Source organism: Drosophila miranda, chromosome XR (assembly GCF_003369915.1).
Source record: "Drosophila miranda strain MSH22 chromosome XR, D.miranda_PacBio2.1, whole genome shotgun sequence".
NCBI lineage: Eukaryota > Metazoa > Arthropoda > Insecta > Diptera > Drosophilidae > Drosophila > Drosophila miranda.
Genome location: NC_046674.1, coordinates 15,396,271 through 15,409,505, shown reverse-complemented (window position 1 = coordinate 15,409,505; position 13,235 = coordinate 15,396,271). Strand labels below are relative to the sequence as shown.

Sequence of the window (13,235 nt, the reverse complement as noted above, 5' to 3'; positions counted from 1 at the left end):
ACTTAGCACTTTGGGCGTGCCTCTCGCACTACCTCCTGGCAAACGGAAACGGATCATTAAATTAGCATGCAGATGATCGCAACCCAATGAATGCATCAGCCATCAATAAATACAGACCTACGCCCTTTGCCCATTGAGTAACAAATCCAACAACCATCCAACCAGCCCACGGACCACGGCCCTGAAGCAAGACAAGAAAAGTTTCTCTGCTTTTCCCCCATAAACAACATGAGCATCTGTTAACTGCAGTCTCCCCTCCATCAAGATGGGATGGGAATGGGTCGCATACCAGCCGGAGACCCAGACCCAAACCCAGACCCAGACCCAGACCCATGTATGCAAACAGCAACAGATGACGTATCTCAGCCCCAGCTCTGATCGAGAGGTGTACATATACATACATACATGCATACATATATCGCTAGGGAGAGATCATTAGGTGTTTGTCTATTAGTAATAGCGACACCATCATTACCATCAATGGGGAACTGCATTTTCAAGGTTGGAGGCCACCATTCCCGCTTCATTGCCAACTGGAGCTGCTGCTGCTGCTGCTGCTGCTGCTGCTGCTGCTGGTGATGGTGATGGTGATGGTGCCATGAAAATGCAAATTTTCGTTCATGTACGGGAGGGAGTAATCAATAAACCCAATCATCATCGCGGGCACATGGAATGAGAGGTATCGTAGGCATGAAAAGGCATGAGGAGAAAATGAGCAGAGAGAGAGCAAAAAGTAGAAAATGAACCGCTAGCGAACCTGATTTACAGTCAACTTTGCTGACCAACTGGCGGAATGACTGAATGCCTCACTTGCTCAGTGGCTCACTGCCTTAATGCCTCCTCCTCCCTGGGATTGCTTAACAGCTGGCAGCAGCACCAGCAGTAGTGCCAGTGGCAGCCGTAACTCTTTAATACTTTATGGCTACCTTTGATGGCTGGGACCCAGGCTGGAGGCTGTCCGCCTCGCCGCCTGGCTAAAGGTTCGTGTACTTTAGCCGAAGCATCGCACTTTCGGTTTCGGGCTATCCAAAAACTTGTTCACTCCATGCAGCAGAGCAGCGGCAGCAACACCAATAGCAGCAGCGACAGCAGCAGCAGCAGCAGCAGCAGCAGCATTTACCAACAGTAAACCGATCAGATTGCATTCGAATATCCCCCTCTGTAGCTCTGTTCGAGTGGTATCTGTGTATGTGTGTGTGTGTGTGTGTGTGTGTGGTGTGGGCATTATATAATCCAGTTAATTTCTTTAACAATTTTTCTGCCGCTGGCTTCGTTGTTCCAAACGATTCATTCGTTGTTTTGCTTGCTTGTCCGAAGCCTCCTCCAGTAAACGTCATTCGTTTTTTGGAGCTCGCGTTGTTCGGACGTTGGATTTTTTTTTGGCGCGTTGACTCAGAAAGTTTATCAGGGGAACATTAATAAACTGGCCAAACTATAGCCATAATTATCTGACATCTGACAAGGATCTTTAAACGGGCGTTTGGCATTGCGCATACGCAGCGTATTCCGAGAACGAATTCTAGACTAAAGGATTCAACAAGTGTGTAAGTGTTCAAGTGATTGTGATAACAATATATGTTCTAGGATGCCACCAGGAAGCTTTGGACAAATTTTCAATAGATTTCCCAAAAGATTTCCCGTCCTTTGGTCTAGGCTTAAATTACATACACAATGATTCGTCGTTGAGAACAATTTTTTATGAACCGTGGAACCCTTAGCAACTGCTTTTCATTTTTTTTTTTTTTTTTAAAGACAGATATAATATTTAACTAAGAATCGATTAGGAATTATGAAACCTTTTCCCATAAACTATGAAAATTTGCACACAAAAGTAATCAACAAACAAACAAACAACAACCAATTCAATAAATCAATCAACAATCAACATTCGTGAAAATTTCAAAGAGAGAGAAAATCATCAAATAAACGACGATTGCCAGAGCCTGTTGCATTATTAGCCCGTTAACCACACAAAAGCCCGCCACAAGAGCCTCAAGAGCCTCTAATACAAATGTTGAAACTCCCAGAAAGAAAGAGATAGACAGCAAGCTATACAGAGTCGAGTCGAGTCAATCCAAGAGAGGGATCCAAGTTGGGAAGCCCGAACCGAATCGCACCGCACCGAACCCGCCATTGCCCAATGACATTTTGAAATCGCATTTCCAGTTGGAGGAAAACGCAAACGAAAAAGCGCAAAACGAACGAAAACTGAAAAGCGACCAACTCCGACAAACCGAAAGCAAATGCAAATGCAAATTTACACACATTTTTTGGATCCCATCCCCTCCTCTGTCTGGATACCAAAAGTCACAAATCAATTAAATGGCACAGCCTCTGCAACGAATCAAACCAATTTGCATTTGTCGGCGGCGCCGGGTGTCATGGGAAAACGAAATTTGGGAATTTAATTTTTGTATTTGGGATTGGGATTGGGACTGTGGATTGGGGAAGTCGCCCCACAGATAAAAGACAAAAGGGCAAGAGGGCAGGGCAAACAAACATACTCGCAGCAGCAGGCTTCAAAACAAGCCGAAAGTCGAATCACAATTTGTGTGCAAATATTATGATTGAGTTGTGCTGTTGTGTTTTTGTGCTGTTGCTGGGAGATGTGTTTGAGCGACTCAAACAGAAATGATTCGAATCGAATCGAATCGAATCGGGGGCATTGTTTAGCACAGCTCTCCTCATCTACATATGTACATCTTTCTCTGTGCCTCTGTGCCTCTGTGTCTCTGGAAATTATGCAACAAGTTAAAAACTGGACAAACAGTGCAACTCTTTCTTGCTTTTGGCTAATTATTTCTAGCTTACTCGTATGAATAGTTTTTCTTTGCTCAACTTTTTTCCATATTCAATATCTATATTTGTGACCGACCCGCTTTCGGTAAACAGTTTTGAACTTGAACCAATTCGCAATTGAGGTTTCTTTCGCTTCTTTGGACCAGGCCATTGTATGTGGCCATAATGCCAGCCATTTTATAGTTTATGGCTTCCACAACCGACCAGCGCCTGGGCCTGGGCCCGGGCGAGAAAATAATTTATGCTGTTTAAAAAATATATTGTTCATTTGCATTTGTCTGGGTTGGTGTTTTAACAAATACGCGTCTGTCTCTTGTCTCTTGTCTCTTGTGTGCTTTAATTAGCAAATATTTGCAAATTACAGCGAATCGTGATCGGCCGAGGGTAAGCCTTGAGATCTCGTTGGGACCTTGAACTAATTTTTAGTTGGCCCTTTAGTAGGTAGTAGGTATGGTATTGTCATGGAATTAAGACGAATGGGTGGATGACTGAATGGGTGATTGTTTGGTGCTATAGCTAGCATGGGGAGTGACGCAGATATTGATGATTAAGGGGGGAAATTATGTTTGAAGGAATTAATTTGTTGATCAATTAATTCCAATTTAATCATTATTTTCTTATATTAATTCACATTTTATTCACAGCTGTCGCAATCCATGTTCAGAGCCTGACCGCATCAACATCCGTAGACACACTCAGTCGCATCTGCAGTCGGAACGAGATGAAGGAAACCAAAATGGTGCAGGACCAAGGAGAGACCAATGTGATGGGGCTGCCCGAGTCGCTGCTGAAGATCGCCAAGCGGGAGCTGCGCGAGGACCGTTGCACGCGGGAACAGAGCCTGGAGCAGCTCAGGAATTGGGTGATGAAGAACGAGGATCTGCAGAATGTGCGCTGCGATGACACGTTCCTGCTGCGCTTCCTGCGGGCCAAGAAGTTTAGTGTGCCGATGGCGGAGCAGACAATGCTCAAGTACCTCAATATCAGACGCACCTTCCCGCACATGAGCACCCATCTGGACTACCTGGAGCCACGTCTCGGGGATCTCATCGATCAGGGGTACATATTCGCTGTGCCGCAGCGGGACAAGCACGGCCGGCGGGTGGTGATCATCAATGCCAAAGGACTGAATCCAAAGGTGCACACCAGCTGCGACCAGGCGAAGGCCCACTTCCTGACCTACGAGTGCCTGATGGAGGACCAGGAGACACAGATCACGGGCCTGTCGCATGTGGGCGATTTCTCCGGCGTCTCCACGGCCCATGTGACCAACTGGAATCCCACGGAGTTTGCTCGCATCTTCAAGTGGGGCGAGCAGTCGCTGCCGATGCGTCACAAGGAGATCCACCTGATCAACGTGCCCTCCACGCTCAAGTGGCTCATAGATTTCGTGAAGAATCGCGTCAGCTCCAAGATGAAAAACCGCCTCATCATCTACGGCAGCGAGAAAGAGCTGATGAAGGCAGTGGACGCCGGCTGCCTGCCCCTGGAGATGGGCGGCACAATGCCCATGCGAGAAATGATCGAGCTGTGGAAGCAGGAGCTGGCCGCCAAGCGGGACCAGGTGCTGGGCCTGGACAAGTGCATCCTGCTCTCCGACCGCGGCATCCAGCGGCGCAGCAGCTTCAACTCCGAGAAGACCGGCTCCGGGCCGAACTTCGTGTCACAGATCGAGTCCATCGAGGGCAGCTTTCGGAAGCTGGAGTTCGACTAGGTCATAGGTCCACCTCGGGCAGCGCCCAGCTCTAGTTTTAGGTTTTAGTCTTAGGCATCATCCGTTCACGCAGCGCATTGCTTTGCCGGTCCTTCGGGATGTTCTCTCTGCACGGGGGATATCCTGAAGGGCCCCCGCTTCGCTTTTCGGTGGCACCCCGCTTTACTCATCCTGCGCTTCTTTTGTATACTTTTTTTGTTGGCGTACAATAAACGAGAGGAATCACTTGGAACTGCTCGACTCTGCTCACTCGACCCCCCTCCCCTTCCTTCTCCTCCTTCCAGCATAGCGCGGCCAGAGCTGCAGCTCCTGCTGCACAGCCTCCGCATTTCCCACCACAAACAGATTGTATTCCGGGTGGAGTCTCCGTCGCTTGAGGGACTCCAGGAGCAGTGCCTGTGCGGTCGCCAACTGGCAGTCACTGGGCGGCCTCTGGCTGAAGTCCCCTACAAAGGCCACCACCAGGGAAGTGGCCTGGGGGAGCTCTGCAAAGTGACTCTCATACTGCCAGCCGCGTGCCTCGAAAGCCTGACAGTCGCCGGTTATAAGAAAGTTGTAGGGCAGCTCCTCCAAGCGATGCTTCTGCTAGAAAATTTAAATGTTATAAGGTACAGTACATACATATATATTAAATGGGACCCCTTTCACTTACCTGTAGCCTGTGTAGCAGCTCCAGGCAATCGTCGGAGCAAGCAGCGCTGGACGTGTGGGTAAAGTACACAGAAACAACCGCAAACGGATCCAACAGCCGTGATCCCTGGCAATGCAGGTCCATATCGCTCCAGATATCGTGCTCGATCAGACTCAGGCGATACCCAAGGCCGGGCAGTTGGGCTGCAAGGGAAACGATGTGAATCAGCAGTGAAGTTCCATGCCCAGTCGGCGATCATCGACCATTTCCGCTTGCCCACAAAAACTCACGCAGTTCGGCTTATCAAAAGTCACAGCATTCCCAGATTTATTTCAACAAACAAATTGAGCAAATACTCGGATCGGATCGGATCGGATCGCTTCAGCAATAAAACTCACTTTGTCTCCAGAGCAAATAGACAGCCAATCCCAGGGCGGAGACGCACATAACTAGCAATCCCACAGAGCGCCAATTGAGGCAGTCTTTTGTGTGGTTCGATGGGGGAGATGGGGGAGGTGCTGCGGCTTTGTCCAGCAGTGGGGTAGACTCACTGCTTTCGCTGACCGCATCGACAGCAATAAAAATGTCATCCGCAGTGCCGAGGCTTCCATATGTGCCCTGGGAGAGGGATCGAGATCTCTTGCCGTCGGAGGTCGCCTCTGAGCCGTGCCGCAATGCTATCATAGCGAAATATAGAGCAAACAACACATGACGGAGCTTAGCCAAGATAAAAAAGTTCAGCTGATTAGCCAAGTGGGCCAGCTTGTCGTAGCCGCTCTGCTCTTGGTGGGCATAGAATTTGCTGATCGCACGCAGAGTATAGGAGCTCACAAAGATGGGCATCTTGGCAGAATGCCAGATTGCCTTAACTCAACTGGCACTCGGAGATCTTTCAGCTAATCCCAGACATCATATCATGGCTGCTATCTATCTTATCGGGGCAGACGACAGCTTATCTGGGCCCACACTCACCCGCGATCACTGCACTCTGGTTGGAATCCATGACTGCTCTGATGGCTTCCCGTATGAGTGGTGGTTCAGCTTATAACTGGCTTGCGCTGGAATTCACACCACTCAATCGATCGACGACGCGTACCGCTGCCAGCAGAACTCATAAAACGACTGAAACGAGAACAACGAGAGAGAGGAGTGACCCGCATGACGATACATTGAAAACATTTCATCTCAACATTTCCCTGCCATAAAGCTGTCCTATAATATGATTATGAGTATTGTGTGCACTCTTATGGTATCAAATCAAATCAGCTTAGCTCCAGCTTGGGGCTCTCTCGTTTGGCGTTTTTAGATTATTTTGAGCTTTTCGCTTGTTTTTTACTATTTTTTATTTGTTTAATTAGTTGCTAATAACAATGATTAATTGATTTATACAAAAAAGAATTGGGCTTTTTACTTAATTATTTTTACAGCGCTACAGCTCAGAACAATGGACTATGCTTTAGTTTCTTAAGACTTTTCTCCTAAACTATATCGTGATACATCGAAAATAAGACATGAAGACGCGGGCTCCTGGGCTTCCTGGAGGCGATCTTTCTGGACAACAACTGAGACTTTTACACTACATACGACAATTTACACTTGCAATCACATAAAATGTGATGTGCCTGGCAACACAAGGCACAAGACACAAGACTGGTTACTAGTACGAACGAAACGTTGGGATATCTAAATAAAATGCATTTGCTTAGGTCACTAAAGTAAACTTATTAAATATTGTGTAATTCTCATGCTGTTGTCTCTCTGCTGGCGGCCCTTACCTCGCTGTCTACTTATATGACCGCCAGATTTGCCAAGCGCACAGCGCAGCCGACAGGAAGGTGACGCCGCGTTGCAAGTATTTGGTTTTTGAGTTGGGCTCATAGCCCAGGATCACAGGCGAGGATACATCTGTAAGTGGCAGCTTCTCTAAAACGGTGTCGTTGTTCTCCACCTAGTTAGTTCGGTATAGTTAGTTACGGTAATCATAATCAATGATATAGACCCAAACATCACCTGATATTGACAACAAGGATCCGAATTCCAGGATACCGTGTACAGGCCCGCGCAGAAGAGCGAGAGTCCACAGATGGGGACCGCAACAATGGGCCTATCGTGCCACAGCAAACTAGCTACAAGCGACACAGCTCCGGTGGCCACGGCCGATTTATGCAAACAATTACCAACCCAAATCCAGCGACCTGTCAATCATCAGCAAGGAATCATAAAATGGGAGCTCTAGTTCATTGCCTCACCTGTTTCGTCGCCCAGGCGCGGCGGTTCAATGATAATAAAGTCTACCTTGGCTTCCAGCGCCTTCTCCAGCTCTGCCTCGAAACGCTCATGGGCGTTGGAGCTGTCGTATACCTCCCTTATGACATGGAATGTCGGCACTTTACTCGTACTGCATAAAGAAAGAATTCAAGCGTAATGGGGCATGCATCAATCACAGTTATCTGCAGACGGAGCCGCAGTCGCTACCAAGGTTAAGGTCGCGACGTAGGCGCGATAGTTCCCAACTGCAGCTGCCTCCACAGAAGCCATGGTCCGATGCAAATAAATAAAAAAAAGCCGCGAAACAAATTGCATAACCAGACCAGGTGCCCTGGGAATTCCAGAACTCCGCTGCACTCGCTGGCCGTACGTGCGTCTTGCGTAATCTACGCCGCTCACGCCTCGTTCTAAATTGTGGGGAAAACTCACCTTTCTACGCCTCTGCTAACCATTTTGTTGTTAATGTTGCATTTGTTAATGAATAAAAGACAGTGTGACCGCAAATTTGTCGATAAGATACACGGTCTGACCCTCAGAAATATACCGAAACCACGTCTCAAATTTGAAAATATACCGTAAATATACTTACGAACTATGTGTATTCAAGTTCCATATTACTCGTTTTTGATATTCGGTTGAATATTACTAGCTAGCTTAAGCTTTTAGCTCAGAACTCATAATTTTATCCAATTGATAGATACATTTTCTACAAGTTATGCTAATTTGAATAATTCCATTTTATTTAATGCTTTCTTAAATAAGGTTTAAGCAAATAAAGTCACAGCAAGAAAACGTAAGTGTGCACGGAATGAAACGTAAGTGTGTCTGGAATGTTATGTCATTGTTGCTAGTCAACAGGTATGCACTTCGAGTATGGACATCTTTACACCCTATTTCATTTAGTTAACACTCAAATTCAGTTTTCCAAGCTTTTCCAGATTGACATGTCTTAGACCTATTTATGTATGTGTTTAGATTCCTGTGTACACATACATCGATCCTGATACCTATTCTTGGTCTCTGTAAGAAGACCACTATCTGCAAAATATCGTCAATAGCTTTAAAACTGAGAGAAAAATAAAACCGAAAAATAAATGCTTTATGAGTATATTTTAAATACCACAGTCACACTGCAGATATGGTCACACTTTGTGCTCAGTAAACTCATTAAAAAAACACCGAATCGCAAAATGGAAATGCATCGTTTACCTCTACCAGAATTGCGAGACGACAAACACAGACACAAACAGTGCAATGGGAACGAAAACAGCAACCGATTTCGACCGCCCAAGTCCAAGGGCCGCTTGTCGCAAGGCGGGTACGTGGCCGTGGAGAACAACAATCTGAATCGCAGCCAGTCGCTGGGATCCTGCAGTGCCCACAACAGCTCCATCGCCCATGCGATATCGTTTCGGGGCGTGGAGTTTCCGGATGCCAATACACTGCCGGCATCGCCGAATGTCCAGCAGGATGCCAGCAGCACAGATTTCGGCGACCAGAGCCACTTCGAGCTGTGCTTCGAACGTCTGGCCAAGCTAGGCGAGGGATCCTTCGGGGAAGTGTTCCAGGTGCGCGACCGGTCTGACGGCCGGCTGTACGCAGTGAAAATCTCGAAGCAGCTGTTCCGCGGCGAGCAGTACCGGGCCGAGCGGCTGGAGGAGGTGCGCAGGTACGAGGAGTTCTCCGGCCACGAAAACTGCATCCGATTCATTCGAGCCTGGGAGCAGTACGATCGCCTGTACATGCAGATGGAGCTGTGCCGCGAGAGCCTAGAGCAGTATCTGCTGCGGTGCCAGCAAATTCCAGAGGAACGCATCTGGCACATCCTGTTGGACCTCCTGCGCGCTCTCAAGTCACTGCACGACCGGAATCTCATCCATTTAGACATTAAGCTGGACAATGTGCTGATCGGAGAGGACGACGAGACGTGCAAGCTGGCGGACTTTGGCCTCGTCATCGATGTGGACAGAGCCAACAGTCAGCATGCCACTGAGGGCGATTCTCGGTACATGGCACCCGAGATCCTGCAGGGCCAGTTCTCAAAGGCAGCGGATGTCTTCAGTCTGGGCATCGCCATGCTGGAGCTGGCCTGCTACATGGAGCTGCCCTCAAACGGACCGCTCTGGCATGAGCTGCGTCGAGGCATCCTGCCCGAGGAGTTCATTGACAGTGAGTACACCAGATGTACACCCACAGTAGATTCAAAACGGTGTGTAAGCCATGGCTTGTTCGTATTCGTCTAGAAATATCCCAGGAGCTACAGTTGGTTATCAAGTCCATGATGATGCCGGATCCAGCGGCTCGGCCAACCACAGACACACTGTTGTCCCACCCGAAGCTACAGAGAATGCAGGAGAATCGAAAGTCATTGATAACTGTCAGTAATCTGGTATGAAATCGTGTGAGGACTGCCATTAAATCATTGAATCTCATTCGTAATCCTTTCTAGTCGAGGAGCTTTCGCAAGTCACGTCGCGTGGTCTATGGAAAAGTGTGCAATTGGAAATCGTTCGCCTACCGATGTTTCTTTTATCTCCTGGAGATCTTGCATCTGTATAAGCCGATCCCTCCCTTGCAACCCACCATAACGCCAGCACCATCCTCCCCAACCACATTCCTAGCCGCAGTACCGCGTGTCGAGTTTCAGCTGGTTGGATCCACGCCCATAACCAATCGAGATTGCTATGCCTCCGACTTTTTAACCGGCGACGATGAACTGGAGCTATCAAATCAGGAAACGCCGCATGTAATAAATTCCACGCCACTAAATCACAACCAGGGCAAGTCCCGCCTAGACTCGTCCAGGAGAAGGTGAGTAGGGGCATCCAAAAAGATGCAAGCTAGATGATTATCATAATCTTTCAGTTCACTGGGAAAAACCATCCCAATCTTGGAGCTTGACAGTCCCTATTCAAATGTTGCGTCGCTCAATGTATTTGAAACTTCTTCGTTTCGGCGCAAGAAACTATTTGTGCTGGACTACGACGATGAGTAAAGATCGGAGGGAGGACGATCGATGAAAACGCAATGAATTTATTATACAAAAACAATATATCAGTTCTCAAACGGTAAACCAGGTACATATGGCAACATCGTATATCGTTAAATATATTTAGTGTAGTTGTAGACTTTAGTGTTGTACGAAAATCAATAGATTTAGGCATACAGTTGTGTAATGTTAATGCTTCTTTAGAAGAACTTGTTGAACTTGAACATATAATCATGTGATATATATACAAAATGCGATTTGAAAAGTTACAAATAATAAACAGAAAAAAGCTGAAGTTTATGATCGAATGAGACCTTATGGAAAAAGCATCAGTGTGAGCGACAGAATATGCTTTAGATGCGTAGCGGTGCTATTATACATATTTCTCGTTTTTGATATTCCTTCGAATATGACTAGCTAGATAGAACTTTCAGCCCTGCCCACATAATTTTATGCCATTGATGAATAAATTTTGTACAAGATTAACTACTTTTAAGTACTCCCATTTATTGTATTTGACTAAAACAAGGTTTAAACAAAAAAGTTCAACAAAAAAACATCCGCAATGTTGTCAATGTTGCTGGTATTTGAAGACATTTTGCTTCTCAACCGAAGTATGGGCATTTTTATACCCTATTTATGTAATTTAATATAAAGATCCTGTTTTCCAAACTGTTTTTAAAACATTATTAATAAAGGAATTTTCTCAAATTGATATGTTTGAGACGTATTTATGTAGTTGATTAGTTTCCTGCATATCCTGATCCAAATACTCATTATTGGTCTCCATAAGAAGACAATAAACTGCAAAATATCGTTGAAACGAGATTAAAACAGAGTTTGACTAGTTTCTGCATTAATTAGAGCCTGGAATGGTAAACATTTCCGCAATTCTATAATATCCTTTTCCCTAGGGTATGCAGAATGTTGACAGTGTTGCGGGAATGCTGCTCGATTCTCGGCACATGAGTCTGGCCCAAATTTGGGCTAGTAATTAATACATATTTAATATGTTAGGTATGGACGAGTATCACTTCCCTCCAATTGGCAGAGACACAACGTTTGGAAGGCACTGGCAATTGCTTTATGCCGGATTGATGGAACGCATTACCGCACCGTTTATATGACTGTGGCAACGCTGAAAGTCCAGCAGATAGAAAGCGTGGAGATCTATTGCGCCCTGAGGAAGGTACTGAAGGTTTTGCAAGGCCGAAACCTTGACCAGTACCTAAGTTTATATGGATATAGTATTATATGAGGTGAACATCAAATCCATATTTAAACTAACTTATCAGTACCAATTTTAATAGTAGTTAAAGTAGTTTAATAAAGTTAAAATAGTTAAACGGCCGCGACAGAATATCCGGATGTGTCGTGTTAATATTCCCCAATAATTGGTCATATTCAACCTAAATCGATATCAAGTACAGTAAAAGTAAATAATTTTAAAGTATGGAATGATACTCATTGCTGCCTACCAATTCAAAGAGAGCCTTAACCGATTCAGAGAGAGCGAGAAACAGAGCCGTAGAGCCGGCAGAGAAACGGTCTGTCTGGTTAGTCTCAGTCCCGATAACACAAAATCTATCGTTTATGAAAATCCCACACTTTTCAACACTGGAGGTCGCACATGTTGCTGCCAGCGAGGTAAACAAATATAAATAATTGAGTAAAATGGCCAGAAAAAAGACCCCCAAGAAGAAAGTTGAAGTCGTCTTCGATACCGAAAAGCGCAAGTAAGTATGATCAGTCAGAACATCCCAGTCTACTAATTTGTGCTTTCGTAGAGAGTTTTTGACTGGCTTCCGAAAACGGAAGAACGAGCGCCGCACACGCGCCAAGGCGGAGCTGGCGAAGAACCTCAAAGACGAGCGTATACGTATCAGGCAAGAGGTTAAGGAGGGTTTCAAGCACCTCAAGAAATCCTATGAACCTCTGAAAGAACTCACCGAGGCGGACAAGGCCGAGGAGGAAAAGCAAGAGACCTACGAGGATGACGAAGTTCAGGTTAAAATCGTAGAGCTGTCCACCAATGACCTGGCAGCGCATGGAAACATGATCGGCGCCAACACGGGTGAGGAAAGCGAAGAAGAAGAAAACCAGTCGGAAAGCGAAGTGGAGGATACAAGCCGGCCCGATCGGATACCCGGCATGGACTACGACCCAAGTGCACGCAAACGCAAAGCGGCACCGGCTGCAGTGGAGCCAAAGGCCAAGAAACCTGCACATTCGGAAGATCCGGACATTAGGAGCAAAAAAGATCTCGACAAATTGATGAAGACCAAAACCCTGAAGAAGATGCACAAGAGCAAAGTTTTCAAGCAGAAGGAGCGCCTGGACAAGCAGGTCAATCTGAAGAAGGCCAAGCGGAACCGCAACAATACCATCAAGAGCGTGCCGAAGCATCAGCGGAAGAAGCTCAAGTACGGTGCCGGCCAACCGACTGTCTACAGCAAGGGCCGCAAGTTGAACAAAAAGGAGATCCGACGTCAGCGGGGCGACTAGACAGCACTAGACACCATTTGTTGTTTGTTTGGTTTGCCTATAAAATCTAGAGATCTAACATAGTTTGGTTTTACGGTTTATTTACTATTACACACTAGTTGATGAAATAAACTGTTTAATTCCTAAAATAATTTTGCTAATACGCCGTCACCGGCTCCGTCTCCGGTCGCACACTTTTGTTCATAGGTATATTCATACTTGTATTATAGTAAATATATAAATTAAATCCAACATGCGTATTATTTGGGGGTTTATTAACAGTGGGGGCGCGGCGCCATCTATGCTCATCAGGATCTCGTTCCTAGTGTGCTTGTTCTGCTCTCTTTCTC

The 13,235-nt window shown here is 46.2% G+C and overlaps 5 protein-coding genes across 11 annotated transcripts; 3 read left to right on the top strand and 2 right to left on the bottom strand.

Annotated features, from left to right (window-relative positions):
* Positions 1 to 3,359: 3,359 nt before the first annotated feature.
* On the bottom strand, positions 3,360 to 6,431 carry LOC108153217 (peptidoglycan-recognition protein LD). Of its 5 annotated transcripts, XM_017283043.2 has the most exons (4): positions 6,117 to 6,431; positions 5,543 to 5,821; positions 5,166 to 5,347; positions 3,360 to 5,098 (listed from the first exon to the last, which is right to left on the bottom strand). In XM_017283043.2, the coding sequence occupies exons 1-4, from the start codon at positions 6,145 to 6,147 to the stop codon at positions 4,760 to 4,762; spliced, it is 831 nt and encodes a 276-aa protein (XP_017138532.1). In that variant the 5' UTR covers positions 6,148 to 6,431; the 3' UTR covers positions 3,360 to 4,759. The 5 variants fall into 5 exon arrangements, with proteins under 5 accessions (XP_017138532.1, XP_017138533.1, XP_017138530.1 ...); XM_017283044.2 differs by lacking the exon at positions 5,543 to 5,821 and having other exon boundaries at positions 6,117 to 6,387; XM_017283041.2 differs by lacking the exon at positions 6,117 to 6,431 and having other exon boundaries at positions 5,543 to 6,110.
* On the top strand, positions 3,499 to 4,745 carry LOC108153216 (alpha-tocopherol transfer protein-like). Its single transcript, XM_033386854.1, has one exon. It carries the CDS (start codon positions 3,521 to 3,523, stop codon positions 4,511 to 4,513), a length of 993 nt encoding a protein of 330 aa, XP_033242745.1. The 5' UTR covers positions 3,499 to 3,520; the 3' UTR covers positions 4,514 to 4,745.
* Positions 6,432 to 6,469: 38 nt separating the features above from the next.
* Positions 6,470 to 7,953, bottom strand: LOC108153218 (transmembrane protein 11 homolog, mitochondrial). 2 transcript variants are annotated; one of them, XM_017283046.2, is made up of 4 exons: positions 7,842 to 7,950; positions 7,394 to 7,542; positions 7,155 to 7,339; positions 6,470 to 7,092 (listed from the first exon to the last, which is right to left on the bottom strand). In XM_017283046.2, exons 1-4 carry the CDS (start codon positions 7,862 to 7,864, stop codon positions 6,928 to 6,930), a joined length of 522 nt encoding a protein of 173 aa, XP_017138535.1. In that variant the 5' UTR covers positions 7,865 to 7,950; the 3' UTR covers positions 6,470 to 6,927. The 2 variants fall into 2 exon arrangements, with proteins under 2 accessions (XP_017138535.1, XP_017138536.1); XM_017283047.2 differs by lacking the exon at positions 6,470 to 7,092 and having other exon boundaries at positions 7,247 to 7,339; positions 7,440 to 7,542; positions 7,842 to 7,953.
* A 579-nt stretch (positions 7,954 to 8,532) lies between these two features.
* On the top strand, positions 8,533 to 10,696 carry LOC108153232 (membrane-associated tyrosine- and threonine-specific cdc2-inhibitory kinase). Of its 2 annotated transcripts, none has more exons than XM_017283068.2 (4): positions 8,533 to 9,581; positions 9,656 to 9,789; positions 9,862 to 10,223; positions 10,278 to 10,696. In XM_017283068.2, exons 1-4 carry the CDS (start codon positions 8,603 to 8,605, stop codon positions 10,405 to 10,407), a joined length of 1,605 nt encoding a protein of 534 aa, XP_017138557.1. In that variant the 5' UTR covers positions 8,533 to 8,602; the 3' UTR covers positions 10,408 to 10,696. The 2 variants fall into 2 exon arrangements, with proteins under 2 accessions (XP_017138557.1, XP_017138556.1); XM_017283067.2 differs by having other exon boundaries at positions 8,534 to 9,581; positions 9,656 to 9,801.
* Positions 10,697 to 11,729: 1,033 nt separating this feature from the next.
* Positions 11,730 to 13,137, top strand: LOC108152117 (nucleolar protein 12). Its single transcript, XM_017281194.2, has 2 exons — positions 11,730 to 12,137; positions 12,189 to 13,137. Exons 1-2 carry the CDS (start codon positions 12,076 to 12,078, stop codon positions 12,904 to 12,906), a joined length of 780 nt encoding a protein of 259 aa, XP_017136683.1. The 5' UTR covers positions 11,730 to 12,075; the 3' UTR covers positions 12,907 to 13,137.
* Positions 13,138 to 13,235: the final 98 nt, after the last annotated feature.